This window comes from Acyrthosiphon pisum, chromosome A2 (genome assembly GCF_005508785.2).
Source record: "Acyrthosiphon pisum isolate AL4f chromosome A2, pea_aphid_22Mar2018_4r6ur, whole genome shotgun sequence".
In the NCBI taxonomy this organism is placed as follows: Eukaryota; Metazoa; Arthropoda; class Insecta; order Hemiptera; family Aphididae; genus Acyrthosiphon; species Acyrthosiphon pisum.
In genome coordinates, this window is record NC_042495.1 from 113520966 (window position 1) to 113544443 (window position 23478).

The 23478-nt window shown below is 33.0% G+C and overlaps 1 protein-coding gene across 1 annotated transcript; it reads left to right on the top strand.

Annotated features, from left to right (window-relative positions):
- The first annotated feature begins 16587 nt into the window (after positions 1–16587).
- LOC115034079 lies at positions 16588–20091 on the top strand. Its single transcript, XM_029489616.1, has 2 exons — positions 16588–18636; positions 18775–20091. Exons 1-2 carry the CDS (start codon positions 16936–16938, stop codon positions 19552–19554), a joined length of 2481 nt encoding a protein of 826 aa, XP_029345476.1. The 5' UTR covers positions 16588–16935; the 3' UTR covers positions 19555–20091.
- The last annotated feature ends 3387 nt before the right edge of the window (positions 20092–23478 follow it).

The window sequence follows — 23478 nt, forward strand, 5'->3', positions numbered from 1 at the left end:
TGACAGTCGTGAACGCCGCTCGAGCGCACGCACGTATATAATATAAGATCCAATTAGACCTTTTCGGGACACGTCAAGTCGGAAAAGATAAAAATAATCAATGTCGACGTCTAAACACACGCGGTCTCGATATGGGTACCATTTTACACTCACGCACACAATGGCCGAGCATCCTTCGAGGTCCTGCCGCAGCAGCTGTTCCCAATCAATCGAGCTCACTAAATAGTAAAACCGCCGCGCCGTCGAGCGGACCTCGGCCGGCCAAAAATAACCGTTTGACATTATATTTACGTTTGACCTCGAGTCTGTCGACGGTTTACGCTCCGGTCGATCGAAGATAGATGTGGCTGGAGAAGACCGTATTATATATAATAATAGTGATTGCGAGTAAACCTAATACGCCTAATGTAATAATTAAACACGGTTGGGCGGCACCTGTTGATCGTGATGCAGGCGGGGGTGGATGGCCGCATAAACCTTAACTATCAAAACAAAAACAAACAAAAATACCTCTCATCACGCTATACGTTCCCCGTCTACTATTAATATTGGTATTAACCTACGAGCGCGGACATAACGTACAATTGTTGACATAAGAATATAAAAAACGATGATTTAAACCTCATCGCCATAGGTCTATTTACCATGAATTGAAAGACTCTTAACGCCGCGACAGACTACAACGCTGCACGAACCACGTTCGATATACAAATTATATTATAAATTATAATAATAAATTGAATCGATGGGACCGTCCGACCGTAGCAGTGTTACAATAATCAATATTTTGTAAAATAAATTATTACGTTGTGGCTTGGCAAAGAGCATTGGCTGCTATCGCAGTTCCATATGTGACTGAGAGCCCGCTGCTACTAGTTTCCGGATGGGTGACCATCCGGGTTCGGAGTAACAAAAACCTTGCCACCCATACACATGTTGCTCACCTACCGTAACAACCCTACTAACCATAATCTATAATCTCTACAATAGCTAATAGCCTTAGTTGCTGAGATCGAGTTAAAAAAAAATACCATGGCGTAAGTGTATGTGTGTTTTACGGGAAAAGTAGAAAATCGGGTATATTGCGTATACAATGTCCGGGGCACTATATACATATGCACAATCACGAAGTTTAGTGGTAAAAGTGGGATGAAGTCACCGCTGCCCGAGCATTGTTCACTGCAATGACTAAAAGTAAAGGCGATCAAACTAGATTAAAAATAGTATTATAAGCACACCTAATGTTTTGTTTTGTGTATGAACCATTACTATAATATGATTAGGCGTAATTGAAGTGGGCGGTGAACTTAAAGTATTGAAACAAAACCAGTTACACAAAATTTGATTAAACATATCAAGGTATAGGATCACAACTACTAAACCCTCTAGATTCTGATCGGTGCGATGAATATTGTATATTACAGTCATACGTTGTAAAGTAGCGGTGTTTCTTTGAACACTCGTACAGTAATAGCAAGACAGGCGTGTACGCATAAACGCATAGGTACTATTTTGATATTCTCGTACTGACCCATGGAGCTGGGAATATTGCGATATTAAAAAAACATACCTATAATATCATCGAATGCCCGCGAGGTGATGCAACGTAGGTCCGGATGACTCTTCCCCCCCCCCCACCGCCACAAAAAAAACCACTTGATCCGCGCCTGGCTGCAAAATCATATTGTAATAATACGCTACTCGGCATAGTAAATTCGTTTAAATATACGGTCGGCAGTCAATATTGTAAAGAAAACGAAAGGTAATGTCTCGCGATTTTTTTTTTCCTTGCATCGAGCTCGGATGATAATATAATACTATTATTTATTAAGCGCTCCGCTCCGCGCTTGTTTGTGCAGTTCCGAATGCGAACAAAAATATTATAATATGTACAGAGCAGAGTTGTGAGGATCAGTATATGTATATGTAGGTATATGTACGAAATGGTACACACAAAGTTATTACAATAATATTATATTATGCCCATCACGTCGATTGTGTACACGTATATACAAAAAGATGATGACGATATAATAGCGCCGCCGAGGAGACGCATTTTTCGTTATTGCACTTATGCATATTTGATACGGACATAATACGCGAGCACAGTGACGCGCGTATCTCTTCGGGAGATTATGATACTATTATTATCGTAAAACTGTTTGCCCGTTCTTCATCTACCAACCTTGTAGTATATTATTATGTATATAAATCGGACGCGGATCTTGCATTTTTGAAAACGTTCTTACAGTATATATATATACGACGACAGAATCATCCCCGCGGTAAACACGCGGGTGAGGAGACGACTAAAGTCGAGTACATAATATATGTAGGTAGGTAGGTACTTATATACACGCGTACATATAATATTATGTCGTGCATTGTTGAACGCGGAAAGCAAAAAAAAGAAAATAATACATTATTATACCTACCTATGGTTTAAAAAAAAAAAACTTTTTTCCCCATTTTAGAGCCCTCAAGACTTTAATATACGTAGTAATATATGCTATTATTATTATCATATACTTCGCCGCCGCCGCCGCGAAACCCATTAAACGAACTCTACATAATGTATAATACATTACATAAAATGCGTACCTATTACACAGCGTATAGTCGGTCGCGTATTGAGGGTAGATATTTTGCGTATTTGCGCAATATTTCGCGTTAAGAAATCCCATTCTACCCGTTGTACTCACTTATATATATATAGGTAAAATATATAACGTGTGTAAATAAATATAATGTACTTACAACAGTTGTGCAGAACACACCGCTATACGATTTTTAATTGGCCTTCTATTAGTCGACGGACAATGGTCATTCGGCTGGCATGAGCAGAGTGGCAGTAGTGGTGGCAGTGGTGGTGAAGGCGCACGTGGAGGTGGTGGTGGTTATCCCTCGGTTCGACTAATGAACTGCTATTGAAATCATCTCCCGACCCCACTTGCTGCATCCGACGACTCGGACCGGCAAAAGTCCCGGTCATTAATTGCGATACTTGTGGGCCGGTTAGCCGATTTATATATAATAAATATAATAACATATAATGTGCTATTATACACATATCACTTCTGCAGTACGCAGTTGTGTGGCCGCCGTAGTCACTGGTTTGGAAATTAATAAATCCCTCGTACAATATATATACCTATAGAGAACGAAGCTCGACGTAAATCATTTCTATAGCTCGATTCCCTCTGAGACGGTAGTGCACGCGGTGGCTTAAGGTGCTATTATAAGTCATTTTGTCCCAAAAAAGAACGCTCGAGCTGGAATAATATGACACTATCTGCAGATAGTATTATACATGTATAATCACCCGAATTTGATTATTTTTGTCCTGAATTAATGGATTAAACTATTCTATATCCCGCATAGAACTCCGTTTTTAATATTTCAATAGTAATAATTATCTCACATTGATTACAATCTCATCTTTTTAATAAAAAAAAACAATTTCAAGCTTTTTTACAAACTATTTTATACCTGCCATTATTTGAAACAAAATAAAAAATCTGAGTCTAATGCTGACTGTAGAAAGTCTTCTTCTTTCGGATAAAAAAACTGTTACTAAAATCCGACGATTCTATGATAAGCCCGAGAGATTTTCCCGTCAAGTCATTTTTAATTAATATAATACACCGTCCAGATCCCCTATATCATCCTAAATAGATATCGGGTAGTACCTAGATTAGTCTAAAAAAAGTATAATTGTGCGATTGACGGCTGCACCTGTAAAGCCGGTGACGGATACGTGCGCGCACGGACGGCGGTCAACACGTTACGCGTCGGGCGTGTAGTTACTTATGTCGTAAACCGGTAGATATCCCTGTAAGGAGGAGAGAGTGAGAGAGAGATAGTGGACTGTATAACTATAAGGACATGAATATAAGATAACTAATAACATTGAGTTTGATGGTATGGCAATGTACAGAACAATATTTATTGTTGGCGTTCTGCAATTCAAATATCTTAAGTACTAGTGTTAGTAATAGTATTTGTCATGGCACGATCACAACTCGATCGGCAAAAAACTACTATAATAATAAATAATTCAATATATGATAATACAAAAAAAAAGCGTATGGGTCGCGTAATGCGAGTAATAAATGTAAACAATAACAAACAAGATAATCGTGTGTACGACCTGATACGAAGAAAGTTCGATGATACCACGGTGAGAGTGCGGCAACTGACCCGGTTCGACGGTGAGACGGTGACAACGGACGTTGAACTGGTGTGCAGCACTTGCACCTACGTCGAACGTGACGAACAGGTACGACGACACCACGTATATGCGGCCGGTAACGACGGCGGGCGAAAACACGTGGGCGCGAATGTAAGTTAACAAATTCTGAGCACGGCTCGGTTGCGGGACGGACGTCGTCCACAACGACACAACAATACAAACAAAAAAAAACTAGGTGAGCGCACCGCGTTCGGTGATTTCGCACTGCGTCAAGCGAACGGACGGAAAACCACGTGGACGTGTAGGTGCACGGCCCGGGGCGCACAGCGAAAAGATCGGACAGGCGGAACAAAATAAGCCGTGGGTTTGGCAAACACGGATCGCGGACACGATGTGTTGGTGAGCGCGAGGGCTCGGGTGCACAAAAAAACAAAGAAAACGCACAATGGTGATTTACGACGACGGGGCGTCGGTTCGCGACAAAAAAACATGCAGCTCGTGCAGTCTGCCTAGACGGCTGGAAAACGACAACGGCCAGCGGCGGCGCAACGGCGACGGGTGGCTAGATGCGACAGCGCGGTTCCCCACTTCGTGAGGTCCAAGTCCACTCTCACAGCTTATCGGTGGCGGCGGACGCATATAATGCGCAAAAATATCATATGTCGATTATGTACCCAACAATAATATTATAATTAAAATGGTGACTCAAATATAATTATTCTCAAATTTGATAGAATTGCGGAGAATTTGTAAGACAGGCGATGGAATACCCTTGTCGAGCCCTTAACGAAGAATTAGATAATAGTAAAAAAAAACCGTATACAATTTATTATATAAATAATACATTTCGATGGTAAAAAATTAAAATGAATAATACAACAAGCTGCTGCAGCTGCCGCATTTCGATTCGGTATAAGTAAGTCCGGGGCGATCGGTTTTCCATTACAATGCAATACTAATATTATATTATAATGATTATTTGTGCGGTAACGACGGCCGACTTACATTATTATTAAATTATACGACCGCCGGAAAGGCCGAACACTTCCGGTGACCATTAAATGTCTGCCGTCGGCCGAAACGCTGCAGCGGGAACGTTTCACGGAACGTTAGCGGCCGTAATTAAAGCTCCTCGCGGGAGGGTCGTTGCGCGGAAAAGATAGTGTGGGTAATAATGTCCCTTAAAAAAATGTCACCACACGGACGGGGCTTCCTGCAGAATGTATCTGTATATATATATATATAATACGATATCACGTATATACGCGCTGCCCGGCGACAACAAACAGCACAATAATTGTGGAATGGCTTTTCTCTTCTCCTTTGCCCGCGCAATAATTATTAATTGACGATATTGTGTCCGTCTCTCGGACAGGAAGTCCGGCGCACCGCGTTGTTCCTTTTGATGTCCGGAACCCAAAAGTATGCAAGGCGCACACAACTGTACACACCCGACACGACTATATATATACTACCCCTCCAAACGGCCGTTTCCACAAAAGGTTTTCCTGCCGGCCAGAGACGTTTTATGTACATATATATATATATATATACGATATACAGCAGCTATATTATTACACCACTACAATGTTTTTGGCCGTATGGTAATTGAAAGGTTTCTACAAAACGGCCTTTATATAAATCGCCACCCCTCCTGTTTGACCACCCTATGTCCTTGTACATTATACGAGCGTAATTGATGTTTTTCCTCGATTTTGCGCCAATATAATATACAGTGATATGACGTCGTACAGTCGGACTTCGTTCTCTCGCGGCTTTCAAATTCAATTTCATTCTATTGTGTGAGTATACCTATATACAATAATGTAATGCGAGTGCGGTGAAAAGTAGTGTATGTAGCAATATTTTGTATATCTACAACGAAATCTCAAATGGCATACCGTTCAAGCGATTTCATACAAAGCATTTTCGATTAGTCACGTTACAAAACGACTGAAATCTTAGATTCAATCATTACGTATTATATTATATTTTATTACAATTTGCACAGACTAAAATAAAATTGATTTCATCTGAAACACAGACATATTATTATTTAATACTGGATTAACACACAAACGTTTATGTAGACAATTTTATTGAATTTATTGTTTAAAAATTACGAACATTATTTTATCGTTAAGCATCTGCCACTAATTTTATAACTATATATAGGTATACCTATATCTAATAATTAGGTATTCCACGCATATAGTAATACCGATCCCATTTTTTTCTGAAAATGATTTATAACTAATTGGGGCGCACTAATGATATTAATTATTAAATTTCCGGTCGATAAATCTATCTTTTTTTGAAAAAATTACACGAACTGTCACTTTGATTTTAACTGCGTTTGTCATGAGTTTTGGTAAATTACTGAAATCAAATATTGTGCATTTTTATGATGAATTAACAATATGTTGTTAGGTATCTATTGTGTAAAAAATATACTATGAATATTAGTATTTCGAATGCAATAGCCTTCGGGTGAAATGAAGTATCGGGAAACAATCACTGCAAACGGCTATTGCTCATTCGCGTGCCATAAACCACCCCATTTTCGTCACAAATCCCATAATATCACAGACACTTAATACTTTGGTAATCTTAGACTATTTCGATTACAATGAATTCTCCTCCAAAACGAACATGCGAACATTTCTCCAGGAGTTATGAATTTTTACTCGACCGCATAATATTATGCGCGAGTCGTATTATAATATGTCGCAGTTACGAACAAACAAAATAAACAATCGTTTAAAAGCCGCTATCGACTAAGATACGAAATGTATAAAAGGTCTTAAAAAAAAAAAAACAGAGGAGCCTATCACAATATTGTCATTATTTTGGTTGTCGTAACATCGGTCGCATAATGCACGGACACGAGCGAAAACGTGCGCACTGTGCAAGCGTCAAGTATAATAATAATAATAATAATAGTAATATAATAATGTATAGTGAGTGTAGGACGCGAATGGTATGGTCTGAAACGAAATTTGTTCTGTTCTGCGGTTTACACGTGTAGAATCCGTTGTTCGGGGGTTTTAGGGCCGGGGAAAGGTCACCCCCGCTCCCCGCAGTTGGTCGGGTGACTTTGTTTGACGACTCGGCGGCGTCGGACCGATAATGTTGTTTTGTATGCCTACACACATTTATTTATATATATATATATATATATATATATTGTGTACGTGTACACGGGGTCCTCTTCGTCGTGTTGTTTCACGTTCCGGCCACGCGACTTGTCGACGTCGTCCGACGAGATGAGGACGGCCGTCATCGACGACGACGACGACAACGATAATAACGACGAGGTAGGGTTTTGGGGAGGAAAAAATAAATACACCCCCTGTCGAAAAAGGGAGGTTTGAGGGATTTCGACGGTCGTATATATATACGCGCGTTCTGGTAATCGGTGGGACGTTTTCGAAAATAAAACGGTGTCACATGCTCACATGACGTATGTATTATTATTATTATGTGTGTCTGCAGATAATATGATATCGGCAAAACTGCGTTGCCCTCAAGCTCTCCTCGCCGACGTATTAACGAGCGCGTGTCACGACAAACTACTCGTCAATGGTACTGCACAAGTCGACTAAAAAATAAATAATAATAATAATAATAATAATGCCCTCATCACGATTCCGTTTCAATTGAATGTGCGTCGTCGGTGCAGTATATTGTAATGTACGATATAATAATAATTGACAGTCAATCCGGTTCGTTTATTATTTACTACTACTACTATAGTGCAGTGTGCACAGCATATCATAACACGAGTGTATACCATATGTGCCACCGAAGAATGGCCAATATATTATTATCAATTATTTTGTTCGTACATCCCGTACCGCTGTGACTACAACGACGATATAATATAATGAGTGGTGTGCAGGCGAAAAGGACCGTTTTAACAGCGACGACGAGATGGATAGTATTAAATTGGACTGTCGGTTGCTAAAAAAAAAAACTTCCACTCGAATTATGGTTTGCCTTTAAATAATATGCGATGACAATTATTATAATTATTCGTACTGGACTGCCCTCCAACTGCAGTTACATATACTACATCACACCTAAAGTAGCTACGATTCCGATCATTTATGGAGACGAATAATAATAATTCTAATAGCAATTTCACCGTATAAAATATACCTACTCATATTTTACGAATTTTAAACTGGGATTATACAATAATAATTCCGAATTCGTGAAACGATATGGTTAAATAGGAGTTTTACGCCACGGTTTCGAAATAATCCGTTTTTAAACGAAAAATAATATTGTTCTAAATCACAATATGTGTACCACCTATAATTGATTTTAAATTATTATTTGCGTTCATTTTCAGCAGACGATGATGTCGGGGCGTGTGTTTGTATTTTGGACGCATAAAAAGTATTTCAATTAAAATATTAATAATATAAAAAAACCTCTTAAGTTGTTTTAATTCATCGTAATAAAGGGTTAAAAATAAAACGTTATATTTGTTTTCTCTTTTATATTTCATGTTTTTTTTTTTTTTTTTTTTACATTCTGGATTTACCCTTTCGTAAAACCATTTGTGTTTAAATGTTCTTTTTTTCAAATAACGTAATAAAGTTACAAATATAGAAATTACGAATAAATTCATTTTCAAACATTAATTACGCACAATAAAAATGCGTTTCTTGTTAAATCATGAAGTCATAATGAACGAAATTTAATTATAAAATATTTTTATTTGCACTTAAGCCAATCGTTAAGAAAAGTTGATTTTATTAGGAAAAACATTTTATCATTATTACATATAATTAAATATATTATGTAGGTACAAGTTTTTTTTTTTTAATAATCACATAAATCGTTTAATTGAATATGTAACTATGTATATTATAATATTATTAAATGAGTATAGCGAATTTTTAGTATAGGTATTTACATACTACATATTATCCAATATATTGTCTTAAAAATAATATTTTTTTTTTTTTTATTAGATTAAGTCTTCAATTACAAAGATTATTACCTAGCCTAGTGTTATTTACAAACTAAAAGTATTTATACAATATTTATAAAAAGAAAAAGAAACACATGTTATATACAGGAGAGTTATAATTTATCCTCGAAACCAATTAAAATAATATTTTATAGGAGAATATTTTCAAATATTTAAATAGTTGCAAGTTTGGTTACCTAACCAGACTACCTATACAAGTATAAACGCAATTAAAAAATAAAATATTTTAAAACCTAACCTTATAATACATATAGATATCAGTATAAGTTTTCGATAATATAATAATATTACATCATAATTTATAATACTATTTGAAAAGCAATATATTCATTAGTCTTGCAATATTGTACATTAATATTTTAAAATGTATTATGGTAATAACATTATATTATTGAAATCTTTAGGTGTAATTATTAAACAATACATTATTTCCAAATATTTATATATTTCTACAACTGCAGTGTACTATATAATATTACTATGTATCAAAAAAACAAAATAACTGTGAGTTTTTCTGATATTTTTTTTTAGACACGTTGTCAAAAAAATTAAATATGTGTATATTGTAATAAATGTTATTCCAATACTTTTCAATAACATTAACAGAATTTAGTTTTTTTCGCATTGCCAAATAACCTGCAGGTTTATAAAAAAAAAAAACTTATTACAACGAATTCCATTATAACAACCCCCTCATATTTCAGTTTACTATAAAAACCAAACCCTTCATCCATTTTCGAATAGGGTATGAGCGTCGTATATAGGACGAACAAATATATAAATCAACTTTATGATGTCACGTCTACCGAAAAAGCTTCAATAACATTTGTGTATAATATTTTCGGGAGACATATACAATCGACATATGTAAATTCATATAAGTTTTCAGTATTCCAAAAATCCGAAGGGAATTTTTTATTTTATTCAACAATGATAATATACCTATCTTAAAATATAAATAGTTAAGCATACATTTATTTTGGTCGATTGTCTTATTGATCATCGTACAACTACTATTTACGTTTTCATTATTTTCTGCAACGTTTTGTACAAAACACAGCAAAATTCAATTAAATACTACGGAGCAGAGTATTTTACTGTACATAATAATAATATTATATCAAACATTTATAGACTGTTCGATGTTCATTTGACTGGAACACCTAATAATTAACGTACTATAAGTTGTCGACATTCCGTATCCCCTCCACCGAAGGGAAGACCTCGACGACTAGTTGTTTTGTTATTTCGTTCCGTCCCTCTGTCGCCACTCCGTCGTCGGACCGTAATAATAATAATGAAAATTATCATTATTTTCGATTAACCAGCGGACACTGGTGACGTGATTTGAATATTGCATCGTATTGTAATTAAAACTCTCGGCCGTGTAACAGTAGCGGTAAACAAAACGAGTTGACGTGCCAGCTTGTACACAATATTATGATATACAAGTAGGTATATAATAATAGGATGATGATAATGCCGAGGCGAATATTCGACGAACGACAATTCCCATCGGGGGGGTTGCGGCTGTCGCGGAGACCGACCCGCGACCGTCCGACTGCGACGACGGCGGCGGAGGTTTTCGGTCGTCAGATAAGCCGCTTAATTAACTGCCAACAAGGATTTTTAATCAGTGATCGTGATTTTCGCATCAATCATCCCGGGAGAGAGGCACCTCGTTAAGAATTATCCTGGAAACAAAAGTAGATTAATTATACACAACTCGGTGATGGCGCGGGGTCGAGTTGCACCCCACGTCGCCGCCGACGACGGTCACCCTCCGTTTATTTATTTATTTTCGGGTATTCCATACGCCGCCGCCCCCCCCCCCCCCCCCCCCCCCGGAACCACCGACGATATTTACTCGACATGCCGCCGCCGCCGAGGACACGTATCGTGTTAAAACAAATTTCCATAGGTAGAGGTATAAGTTCTTTCCTTTTTTTGCTACCGTCTCGCCGCCTTCCCTAATATTCCAATTATATATACAGTGAGCACAACCCCCTCGCGCGCGCGGTCCGATTGTTTCGTCCGGGGAATTTGGATAATTATAATAGTACACCAACCCCAACCGACGGTTATAGTTACATTAAAGTCTATTTATATATCCATTAAAGGAGATTTTTTTTTTTCGTTCGAAACGACAGACATTCATCCTTCTCAGAGTTTCTGCAGCCGACTTAATACAAATTACGCGGTTTTATTTAAACTCGTCACCTTTGAACCGCACCGCACAAGCCGCCGTCTTGCGTGCATTCACGTGCCTTACATAATAGTAATAATAATAGTAATTGTCATACGATATTATGAACACGCGCGAGTCGCGTTACTTTTATCGTCAATCAATTATTATTTAAGCGTCGGACATGTCACCCGTACGGACGTGTACGCATATCGCAGCCGTCAAAACATTTGTCATTGTAATGAGTAAACTTTTATTATAAAATTGTCCTACAATTTTAGTCATAACACGGTAACGTTTTATTAATATTACTCAACGTATAAAATATTATATTACGCTACGATTAAAATTAAAAAAAAAAAAAAAAAACAATGATTTTGTTATAGGTACATTGAAAAAAATATAGTTTTCGGACCATACTATAATGTATTTTAAAATCGTAACGGTGACCGAGTGCCAAAATTAACTTGACGAATTATATTTATATTATATACGATTATAATACAATAACACGATGTCGAATAGTCCCTAGTTTAAAAATGCGCATCAAATTAAGGAAAATAAATGATTGATATAACGACAGTTTTATATCGGTTATTTTTTTAAAAGAAATGTGGCATTATTTATTATACCCCACAGATATTCCTGAAATTTGTCACTGGGATGTGAATTCGTAAACGCAATTTGGCGGTGTGCTTATCAGATACGCAAATAATTATTGTATTAATATTATATAAATAATTAACTCATAAGTATTTGTTTGGTTTGTACTTATACTATCTATTTTATCAAATATTATATTGAAATATGGTTTCCCTTATGAACTTTTTAAAAAAATGTATGTATTAACACTCGGTATAATATTGACATTTATAATATTAAAATGTATAACTAAACCTCGTGTGTGATGTGTATTGTAGTATGTACATGACCACTATATAGACCACCAATAAATTTCGCACCTGAAAATATAATTGATAAATTTGCCACTGTAAAAAGGATGATAATATTGTTATGGTATGGTTTATTATTGGTTTATAGTATTCTTTTTTTCAAATAAAGCTTTATAATGATTGTTATTATAAATGTACATTTTGAATAGAGTGGTTATTGTATATTATTATCGTATCATATTTATTTTGCATGTGTGTAAAAATATTTAATATTAATACACTTTAAAATTATTGTGTATGGTAATGTGTGGGCGTTTTCTATAAAGCCCTTTAACTTTATTAATATAATTTAAACGTAAATTGAAAATTTGATTTATAGTTTCGCCTATTGTAGGTGAATTGCGATGAGCTTATATCTCGGCCATCCATATCGCATTCGCTAATTCTATACAGTAAAAATCAAAATGACGTTTAGCCTGACTTGCAATATCTTGTATCATTCTGGAGGATATAATAGGTACTTGTATAATCCTAAACTCTACTAGTTAATTACCAAATCAATAATACGATTAAATAATATAAGGTGCAATGGCGTTTGAGGGGGGTAAATTATAATAATGGCATATTCACCACCGCATCGGACTATGTACAATCATTATCACACTCATATTATGTAAATACACAATATTGTATACATTGTAATTACATTATATTATAATATGCTATTATAGTGTTTGTTCAATATAACGCTCCGTCATTATAAATCAGTCGTCCCTGCAGCAATGTGTATAATATAATACAATATTATTGTGTTTTACTATTGTCATCGTGTCGTCCGTATATTATAATAAAGCATGCATAACATTATTATTATACGTACCTATATATGACGACGCACTGTCATATTATATTTTATTATTTTATTGTGTACAAAACGTTTAAAAAAAATTTTCTTAGCTCCTCGTCTGTCAGTGTACGCATACACATTGCGCGCAGAAAAAATCGGTACGGTTATTAATATTTATATGTATATACATCGCTGCAACAGCTATTACAGCGTCCCGTCTCTCCCTCTCCCCCAAATAAAATAAAAAAAATTATTGCCGTACAAAGCGCATATTATGATAATATTACACATAGAATATTATACGACGAGTTGTATACCGTACTGCCGCAGTCCTACACCAGCTGTGGTGCTTGGTTTGGTTTGGTTGTATTTTTTTTTTTTAATTTTTTTTTCGAAACGCCGAAACGAATTGCACTCATTAATGTCGTCGACGCGCGCGTTATCTTAATTGAAATCTCATATTTTTACTGTTTGCGACGAGTTTTTATGCGCCGCCGCTGCCGATACGCCAGCGAGGTTTATGTGTTTTGTTTTGTTTCGTATTTTTTTTTCCGCTTTCGGACTGACAGTCGTAAAAAACGAACGCTTTTGAGCGGGCGGCGGTGGTGGTGGTGCATCGTGATCCGGTTATGATTTTTTAATACACACCGAACGTCGCTGTGCAATAACAACGCGGTAGACAAAAGACCGAACGAAAAAAATGAATAAAATAAATAAAGCTCCATCATCGTAAACCGTTCGCGCGCGCGATATGATGTTTCCGATAAAAAGTTGCGCCGGTCGAAAAATAACAACCGCAACAAAAAAACAGACATGTATTATAAACGCGTGTACGGTGTAATAGTATATTATACATACGTATAATGCGAGCGCGGGCGATAGAGACATAATAATAATAGTAATAATATATTACACACGTATATAATAATAATATCATCCTATTAAATCCGGCCGGAACGTCATATATAATGACTCTAAAAATTGCTCGTAAAAATTCGAAATGTAGGCTCCGGTGAAATAACACGCGATAAGGGGATCGAAATTCGAAGAGAATATAATATAAAATAACTCATAGAGGAATCCATCAGGAGGGATATTATATTACAAACACATATATATATATTATATATAGCGCTCGGGCGTATTATCGTGGTGTGTTTTTTTACTGCCCATTTGTCAGTTCGTCATGTTTTTTTCCTGCACCCGCCACAACATTATTATATTGCTATCTTCGAAAAATGTATGTACATAATAATATTATTATAGCTTTTTTTGTCGTATACATTTTTAGGTATCTCTCTCTCTCTCTCTCTCTCGCTCTTTCTCTCTCTCGTCTGTCGTCTCTCTATAAAATCTATATGATATAGGTATAGTGTATACGTATATATACGTGCTGTACGTCCCAATTTTGAAACATTTCGATGTATGCTTTTAAGTACCTACCATTGTGTACCGTCGTATGCACCATAGGAAAAAAAAATGTAACAGTTTAAACATAAAATTTTGTTATGCGTTGGGCGACTTTAACAACACAAGTCGTGTTATAATATTATACGAGGTAGCAAAATGTATACATAACTCGTAATAAAATTAAGTATTTTCTAATTCTGTCCTTCTATTAAAATTAGGTACCAATGGTAGGTACATTAGTGTAAACTACTTGTTTCAAGAAATATATTTATACATCACTCACCTTTCTAGGCAAATATGAAAAAGCTAGACGTCCTCAGCTCTACTAATAATTTTATACGTTGTAGTTAATAATTAATATAACCTTATTCGAATTATAGGTTGAAATTTACCAATGATTATAATATTATATGATAATATTGGTATATAGGAGAGGATAAGAGATGGCGGCCCCTAAACAAGGATTGTTGGAATATTGGTACGGTTCATAGCATTTTGAACAAAAGAAATTAAAAAAAACTGAATACGGGTACTCTTCAAAATTTAATTTTTATCATCTTAAAACATTTCCAATGTTCATATATAGTTTTAAATAAATCGTAATTTGTCAATTAGTTGAGATGTAAAGTGCTACTAATGTTAGCAAACATTGGAAATGTAAGGTTTTATTATTGAGTCGGAGACCAGGTTATGTATATCGATACGTTTGCGGTATTTGATTATAGTAGCAGAATAACCCGAAAATCGTGACTAGCATATTTAATAGATTCAATTTAACCCTACACTGCTTGATTTTTTGTGTTTAAAAAAATATATTTCTTTATGAGAATTTAAGGAAAAATGACAATAAATATCTATTTTAATTGTATTATACATTTTACCCATATTTAAGGGCTTGTAGCAAATTGGCAACAGCGTGAATTAGTGACATGATTTTATTTAAAAAAATTATTTCTGATATGAAATTATTTAGATATTATATGATATACTTTATATACAATTAAAAATTATAAGTTATAAATGTATTAATTACCATATATGATATATACCAAGTGAAATCAAAATAAAATGCTTATCCAAGTACTGCAAAAGTATAACATCATTCATATTTTTTCCTTATACGTGTAATGTGTCCAAAAATCTAAAAACCGAAAAGTGTTAATAATATAAAAGTAATTATATATTTATTGTAATAATTATGGTTTTAATAAATAATTCTCAAAATAGTGATTTCAAAAATTTTTTTTGGAATCTGAATTCGTTTTGTACGGTATGATATAATATGATAAACACAAGCGGTACTAGACAATTAATAAAATATTAAGTAGTGCAAATAAAACACGTGATACTATGATTTTTACAGTGGTCATTGTGATAATATTGATATCAATATACTACTTGTTATGTTGACAAATGTCTACAAAGCACGTTAATGAAAAAATGTGAAGTATATCGTTATTTTCAAACAAAACGGTTATGTAGCCTACACTATGCAGTGTAGGAATAAAATATTGACAAAAAATAAAATAATAAATTCTTACGTGCCGTTCCGGGTGCCGATGGAAAGTGCTCGCGGTGCAGTGCACAGTTTGGGAATCGCAGGTGTAGAGTCTCGAATTTTGTCTTTGGTAATGAAACCGTAATAAAAAATTTAAAAAAAAAATTAAAAACGATAATGTCAAGAAATCTACGTGGTACAATGCCATTGGTTGGTTAAACCTAACGTTATAGCATTTGTTCAAATAATCATTCGATATATAGATGTCTATAGGGTATTTTTTAAGTTTAAGTTATACCTAACCTAACCCACAATACTACAATAGTATAGTACATTTTCATGGTGAATTAATATTTTGGTATTCTAAAAACTATATTCACCGAAAAAATAATTTTATTATAATAATATGCATACCTAATCAAAACGAGTTTCAAATAAATACATTTATTTATATAAAAAAATAAATTTTTATCCAAAACATTAAATCCAAGATTAAAACAACAAATATTTTTACTTTAATATCGGCACTCAATTACGCTACTATAATAATTATATATTATTATAATTAGGTATTGAAGTTATAAATCGGTAAGTTGGCGATCAGCAAAACCAATCGAGAACTTACATTCGAAGAATAAAAATTGTTTTGTCAAGCATGAACATATAATTTTATATTGACCACAGACATTCTTCTTCACTAAATGTTTCTATGGATTTATCGATAAGCATATACGAAATTAACCTATTTTATTACACAGCTGTTGCACTTCAGAACATACTTTAATTTGTCTGGTAAATAATATTACAAACATTAAACATATTCTATTTTACAAACCTAATACAACGATTGAAACAAATGCATACGCAGTAGTAAGTTTAAACCTAATATAGTACGTTGTGTCAAAATGTCGCATATAAAACTATGTAATTTTATATTAATATTTTTGTGCATTACGTCGAACAACTTTTCAGTTTTATCAGAACCATCAAAATTATCAGAATTGGAGAAAGCCGTTAAGAAATCATTACGTATTTCTACGACCAAAAATGATGTCTCATATAATATTGAACTGCACGATTCGGAATTATTTCTTTATGGATATTTCGTTCAACCTGCACCTAAAGAAAAAAAAACAGATATGTACTTGAATATATTTTATACTTATATGAACTGTTCGTTTGCTGAATGGCTTCAGAATAAACTATTTGAATTCATCAAAAAATTCCCAATATTTTATCAATCAAAATTTCAAAACACTTATAATAATGAATTTAATAAACGTTTTGTAGGAACGGATCTAATTCAAAAATTAAACGATATCGACTCTTATGTTAGACGCTTCATAAGTATTTTACTGCACAATTTTTTACATCTTGCTGATTCGAGAGATAATGATACTTCGTTATTAAAAACAATGTTATTACTACAATTTAAAATTCACTTTTTGACGCTCCCTTCAGATACCAAACAAGCAGATGATATAGTTGTTCGTTCAATTCTTGAAATAATGAATCTTATTCAAATGTTCATGGCTACGAATTGTGCTGTTCACACTTATAATGAAACACGTTTTATCAATGATAGATATTTTATTAAATCATCACATTTCTTCAACTTCTGGATAACTAGATCAGCTGAGACAAATGAAACCATTAATAACATTTTATATCGTATAAGCCAACTGGGTTTAGAATATAATAACAAATCTTGTAATACAGATGAAATGTTGTTAGTAAATATTGTGGCCGAGACCCCGGATCATCTTGTTTTAAGGGAGATTTCTCACGCAGAAGTTTTTTTAAATTCTAAAACAATTAAGATTTATCAACTACTACAAAAAATTGAAAAACGTGAGTGTGACCTTGAACTTATATTTTGGTATCAGGAGTCGGTTTTTGATGCAATTGTAAAATTAATTTACAGTAAGATGATAACGGCCTTGCAACAAGAAAATTCTAAGCCAGAAGAGATAGTTAAGTCAATACCACAATTCATAGAATTACCAACAGATGTCAGTGATTATTTTACGAGCCAAACATATTATGATTCCGATAAAATTAATAAATTAATTGAAAAGATTACTTATCTACGTAACTCCATTACCAACATAATTTTAGAAACTGTTGATGCAACTGAAAACCAAAAAGTTTCTGAATTAAATGAATTTACAACATATATGGATTCAAAGAGTAAAACGTTTTACTGTTATATTTCGGTGAGGAATTTCCTACGCAAAGAATTCGCTAAATATTACATACCATTCATAAGAAATGTGTTAAAAGTCGACCACATTGTATTCGAAGATATGCCAATCGATGAAATTGTTCGATCCGATGTGGATGATAAACTATCGGATAGTAGCAGGTGTCAATATGTTAGAGATTTGTACAGTCTCTGTCTCGAAGCAACCACATTTTTAAAAATGATTTTCAACAAAGAAAGAGATTTGGAGGACGAATACGTCAATCAAGTAAATACTATTTTGAATACGATTAGAAAACGGTCTATTAATGTGATCGAACTTTGTACGTACAATGGCTGCAGGGACCTTTTAAAAGTATCATACTATATTTACGTTGTCTTGAATCCAAAGCACAAACATCATTTTGAACTCAATCAAGCGCCGATGTTTATGTCAATGATAATGTCTATTTTAAATACCTATGGTATTGATCACTGTGGTCCACCAAATTTCAACTTCTTGTTATTGAACAATACATGTCTCGAGGTCATAGGCAATGATGATGTAATTAATAAACGTTTAAATTCATTTGTGCAGAGCCTTGAGGCCTACCAAAACGTATCGATAGTTGAAAACTACTCAACTTTTTTAAATATTGATAATTTTTTTAAAAACTATCTCGAAGAAATGCATTTGTTCATTGACAACAAACCCGTGATCAGTTTTTTTTACAAAGGTGAAAGGAAATACATTGATGAAATTTACAAGAACATAAGTGCAATCATTATGGACCCTTCGCATGTGTTCAAATTGTATGATATATATTTCAAATTTATTCTTGGTTCGGTATTTTACGAAGTGTGGGTTTTCGGGACATACGTAGCAGATAATCCCCGCAATTACTTGGGGCTTGAAGATTGCACGAACTTTCATTTCAGATATACAATGTTTCTTGATAATGAACATTTTCCCGCAAATTTATCGATACTAGTATCTTATGTTGATCGATTTTCTACTTTAGTATATGATATATGTAATCAAGAAGCAAAGATGACCAAACATGACCACAAAAAAAAACCACATTCTAATCCGTACATAAAAGTAGGTGAATTAAAAGAAAATATAGAAAAGCAATTCGAAAAATTTGGTATGTTCATAACAAAATCCATAGAGAAAATTACGGATACAACAGTGGAGAAGGTTTACCATTTTTTATTTAAAAAAACAAATTTGATAGAAAAAGTTTTCAAACAAATGACTGTGAATACCTGCAAATTAGTCAAGGATGCTTACAATATGCTCACAAAACTCATACTCGATACATATTTAATGGAAGGTTAGGTGTCAATTTTGAATAGACATTATTTATGAAAAACGTTTATACCAAATAATATATTTGGAATCGTAAAACAATACTTTTCATAAACATTATTTGTTACCCTTCTCGGTTACAATTATTTTTCTTTCTCCACTCCCCACATAGTTGTAACATACAAATACGAATATATATTTTAATTTTTTTAAACGTTATTATAATATATTAACATTACATACAATATAGAAGAATGACAGAATATGTTAAAAATTAAAATTAATAATAGCAACCAAAATTAACACAAAATATAAATACATAAACGTAGATAAAATAAATATTTAATTTAAGAATAATTATTGTAAATATATTATTTTATACATTTTACTATATTATTTAAACCTGGCCAATATTATAATTGATATTCTTAAGTGACTGTCACACAAATTTTGTAGTTTGTCTGCAATGTATTTTTTTTTTTTGTCATTAACTTTAAATCCGTTTAAGAACCGTGTACAAGCTGTATTTGATCTATTCAATTTCGTAATTACATCTAATTTACATAATATGAGTGTACTGTGTATTTTCAATTTTGGCGTGAAAACTTCTCTTATGCCCATGGATATCATACAGTGGCACACACCATAAAAATCAAAGGTGCTTGGCACGTAGCATATTGAATCAGTTACCTCTATATTGATTAATATTGAAAATATTGATCATTTTTTCTGTCTGAAATTCAGTAGATACCATTTTGCGATGTGCTCTAGTATACAAATTTGATCATTTTTGTGATTAAATTATGTTGTTAATGGAACTATGAAAAAAAAATGATATTATAATATTTATATTCCAAATATCAAAACTATTTTTAGAAAACAATTATTCTCAATGGTGTAATGGATTAGTTCCCATAAGTACTTATTTTTTTTTACGGACTTTTTTTTAAACCAAATTCAGGCACGGTGCCCTACTGTGAATACCACGATAAATATAAATGTAAAATGAATTCTTATTATTATCATAGATAATCAATTTTCATAGTTTTTTGAACATAATACAATATGGTATAAGCTTCTAAGCATACGCAGCCAACCTAACAGTAATACATTTTTATGCTTATAAGAAATGATAAAAAGTATTTTTAAAACAGAACAATTTATTATTTTAATATTGAATATTGTAACATTGTAACTAAATAGCAGTGGCGCAAATAGGGGTGTGGAGGCTTGAGGGGCTTAGCCCCCTCAAAAAATAAATTTATACCATTCTTAAAAGTATGTACCCATAAATTATAATTTGGAAAAAATGTGTTGGTGCTTGAGTCCCCCCTAAACATTTTATCTATTTGCGCCACTGCTAATTATATGCAAAATGCTACTAATGTTAGCGAACTTTAGAAATGTAAGGTTTTGTTATTGAGGCGGAGACCAGGTTATGCGTATTAAGACGTTTGCGGTATTTGGTTATAGTTGCTTATACTTGCAGTCAGTAGCGGATCTGAAGCTCATTTAAGGAGAGGGCCAATTGGTATCATAGAATTTCAATATATGCATATTACTTAATAGACATCCGTTGTATATAAAAAAAAAATTAAACCGTATAAAAATTCAACTGCCTTTTATTCAATATTAAATAAACAAATGTATTAATAATTTATTTGAGCAACAATTGTATGGTTCTTTTTTTACCAGCCGCAAATCTGTCAATGATTTTTTCCACATCAATACTTATGTCCCTATGAGTATTGAGTAGAGCTAAGCCAGTTAATCTTTCCTCACCCATGCGTGACCTTATCCACGTTTTTAATCTACTAAAAAAAAACAATAAGCAAAATACCAAATGCAGAAAAGCATAGTATGGTAATCAGCTAGGCAGGAAAGTTATAGGAAGTAAAATTGGTAAAATATACACTAAACATTTTAAAATATACATTAATATTAAAAATCTGTTTTAAATTATAAATGAGGCAGTTTAAACAAAAATATTTTATAATAATCTCAATTATTAAAAGGACGCTACACCCGCATATTGTGTCTCCGTCTTACAAAATATGTGTACAACACAGAAAAAACTGTCTGCGCGGGATAGAACTACTCAGACTGTAGTAAAAGTAAAGACTCCAAATTGATAGACAATATAGTTCAAAACATTATAGATATCTGAAATATCATTATTTTTTTTGATATGACTTATACGAAAAAAAGTTCTTATTATTTCAAAATCCATTTTTTTTTTGTTTGTTTTTCAAACTTCAAAAACTTTTTCTGTAGGTCCGATATCGAAAAAAAAAAGTAATATTTCACAAGTAAAGTTCTCTTTTTTATGCGGTGACAATTAAAAAATGTGAAATGCAACAATGAAAATAAAGTATTCAGCATTCATTATTAAAATTGAGTTATTTACCACAGCCACAGTGATCAAAATATTTAATTTATTTTATAAAATGTGATAACAGATTTATACAGCGATGCAGCACGCTGTAGCACTGCTTGCCGCTAAAATGATTTTATCTATCATTCTATCTATAATCTAAAACTATAAACCTTAGCCACTTGTTTACAGCAATAAAATTGTGGTGTTAACCAAGAAAATATTCTTTTAATATCTATGGTTATAATACCAATTTCAAATTTGTTTTGAACATAATCTTGTTATTTAAATTTGATAATTTGTATTGATAATCAAAAAACAATATAATTGATAATATATTCAATAAAATACCTTTATTGTGTCATTTATTAAGTTTGAAGTTATAGTTTTGACTTATGAATTTCATATTCATTATATCATACGGCGCTATAATTCAAGTAAAAAAATCCCTAGGGGGGGGGGGGGGTAATTGCCACGTCCGGCCCCCTCAAATCCGCCTGTGCTTGGAAAATAAGCCGAAAATCGTGAATATCATATTAATTATTAGATTCAATTTAACCCTACACTGATTGATTTTTTGTGTTTTAAAAAAATATATTTCATCATGAGAATTTGACGTTGAGTTTGGGAAAAATGACAAAAAAAAATCTATTTTAATTGTATTATACCTTTTACCCATATTTAAGGGTTTGTAGCCAATTGGCAACAGTGTGCATTAGTGAGATGATTTATTTAAAAAAATTATTTCTGATATGAACTTATTTAGATATTACATGATATACCTTATATACAATTAAAAAAAGGTGGGTAAGTGGATGTCGCTCTGCTGTACAGTAGGTTAGAAGTGGGTCACTGTATAATGGACAGTATTAAATTTGAATTCAATGATATAATATCACTGTATAAGAAAAACGATTCTGAGCGGAGACGGTATATCAGTCTATGTATTAGACATATATATACTTATCTATGGTATTAAAAAAAAATTGACCTATAATAGGTACCTATAATAAATTCCAAATTAATCATATCATAATATCTATTAGGTACTTATAAGTTATAACGCGTTATACATCAACAAAAAACCGTGGTAAAATCATAGATATATAATAGTATACTTTAGAAGTTTCAAGTACCCACGAATAATATTATACAATCACAACAAAATAACTAAAAGAGTTATCCTAGGTTTTTAATATGTAATTTCGTCCAAATTTGTACTTAAAATGACTATAAAAATAAACTGTTTAAATGTATATTTTAGATTTTTTGGTAACAGAATTAATTACTTACGTGGAATCTTGTTTTAAATTTTTAATTCTTAGATACAAAAATTGAACATTTTATAAATTTTTAAGTACAAAATAATTTTTCAAATTAAAATTTGATAAATTTTGTCAAAATTTGATCTTTAAATGCTTATAAAAAAAAATTGTGCCTATGTATTTTTAATATTTTTCAACTGATATTGTAACAATATATCAGGAGCTTTGTATTAAATTTATACACTTTTTGGCCCACAGATAAAACTTTATTGATATTTATAGAAAAAAAAAACTAAAAAAAATTGAAAACTGAAA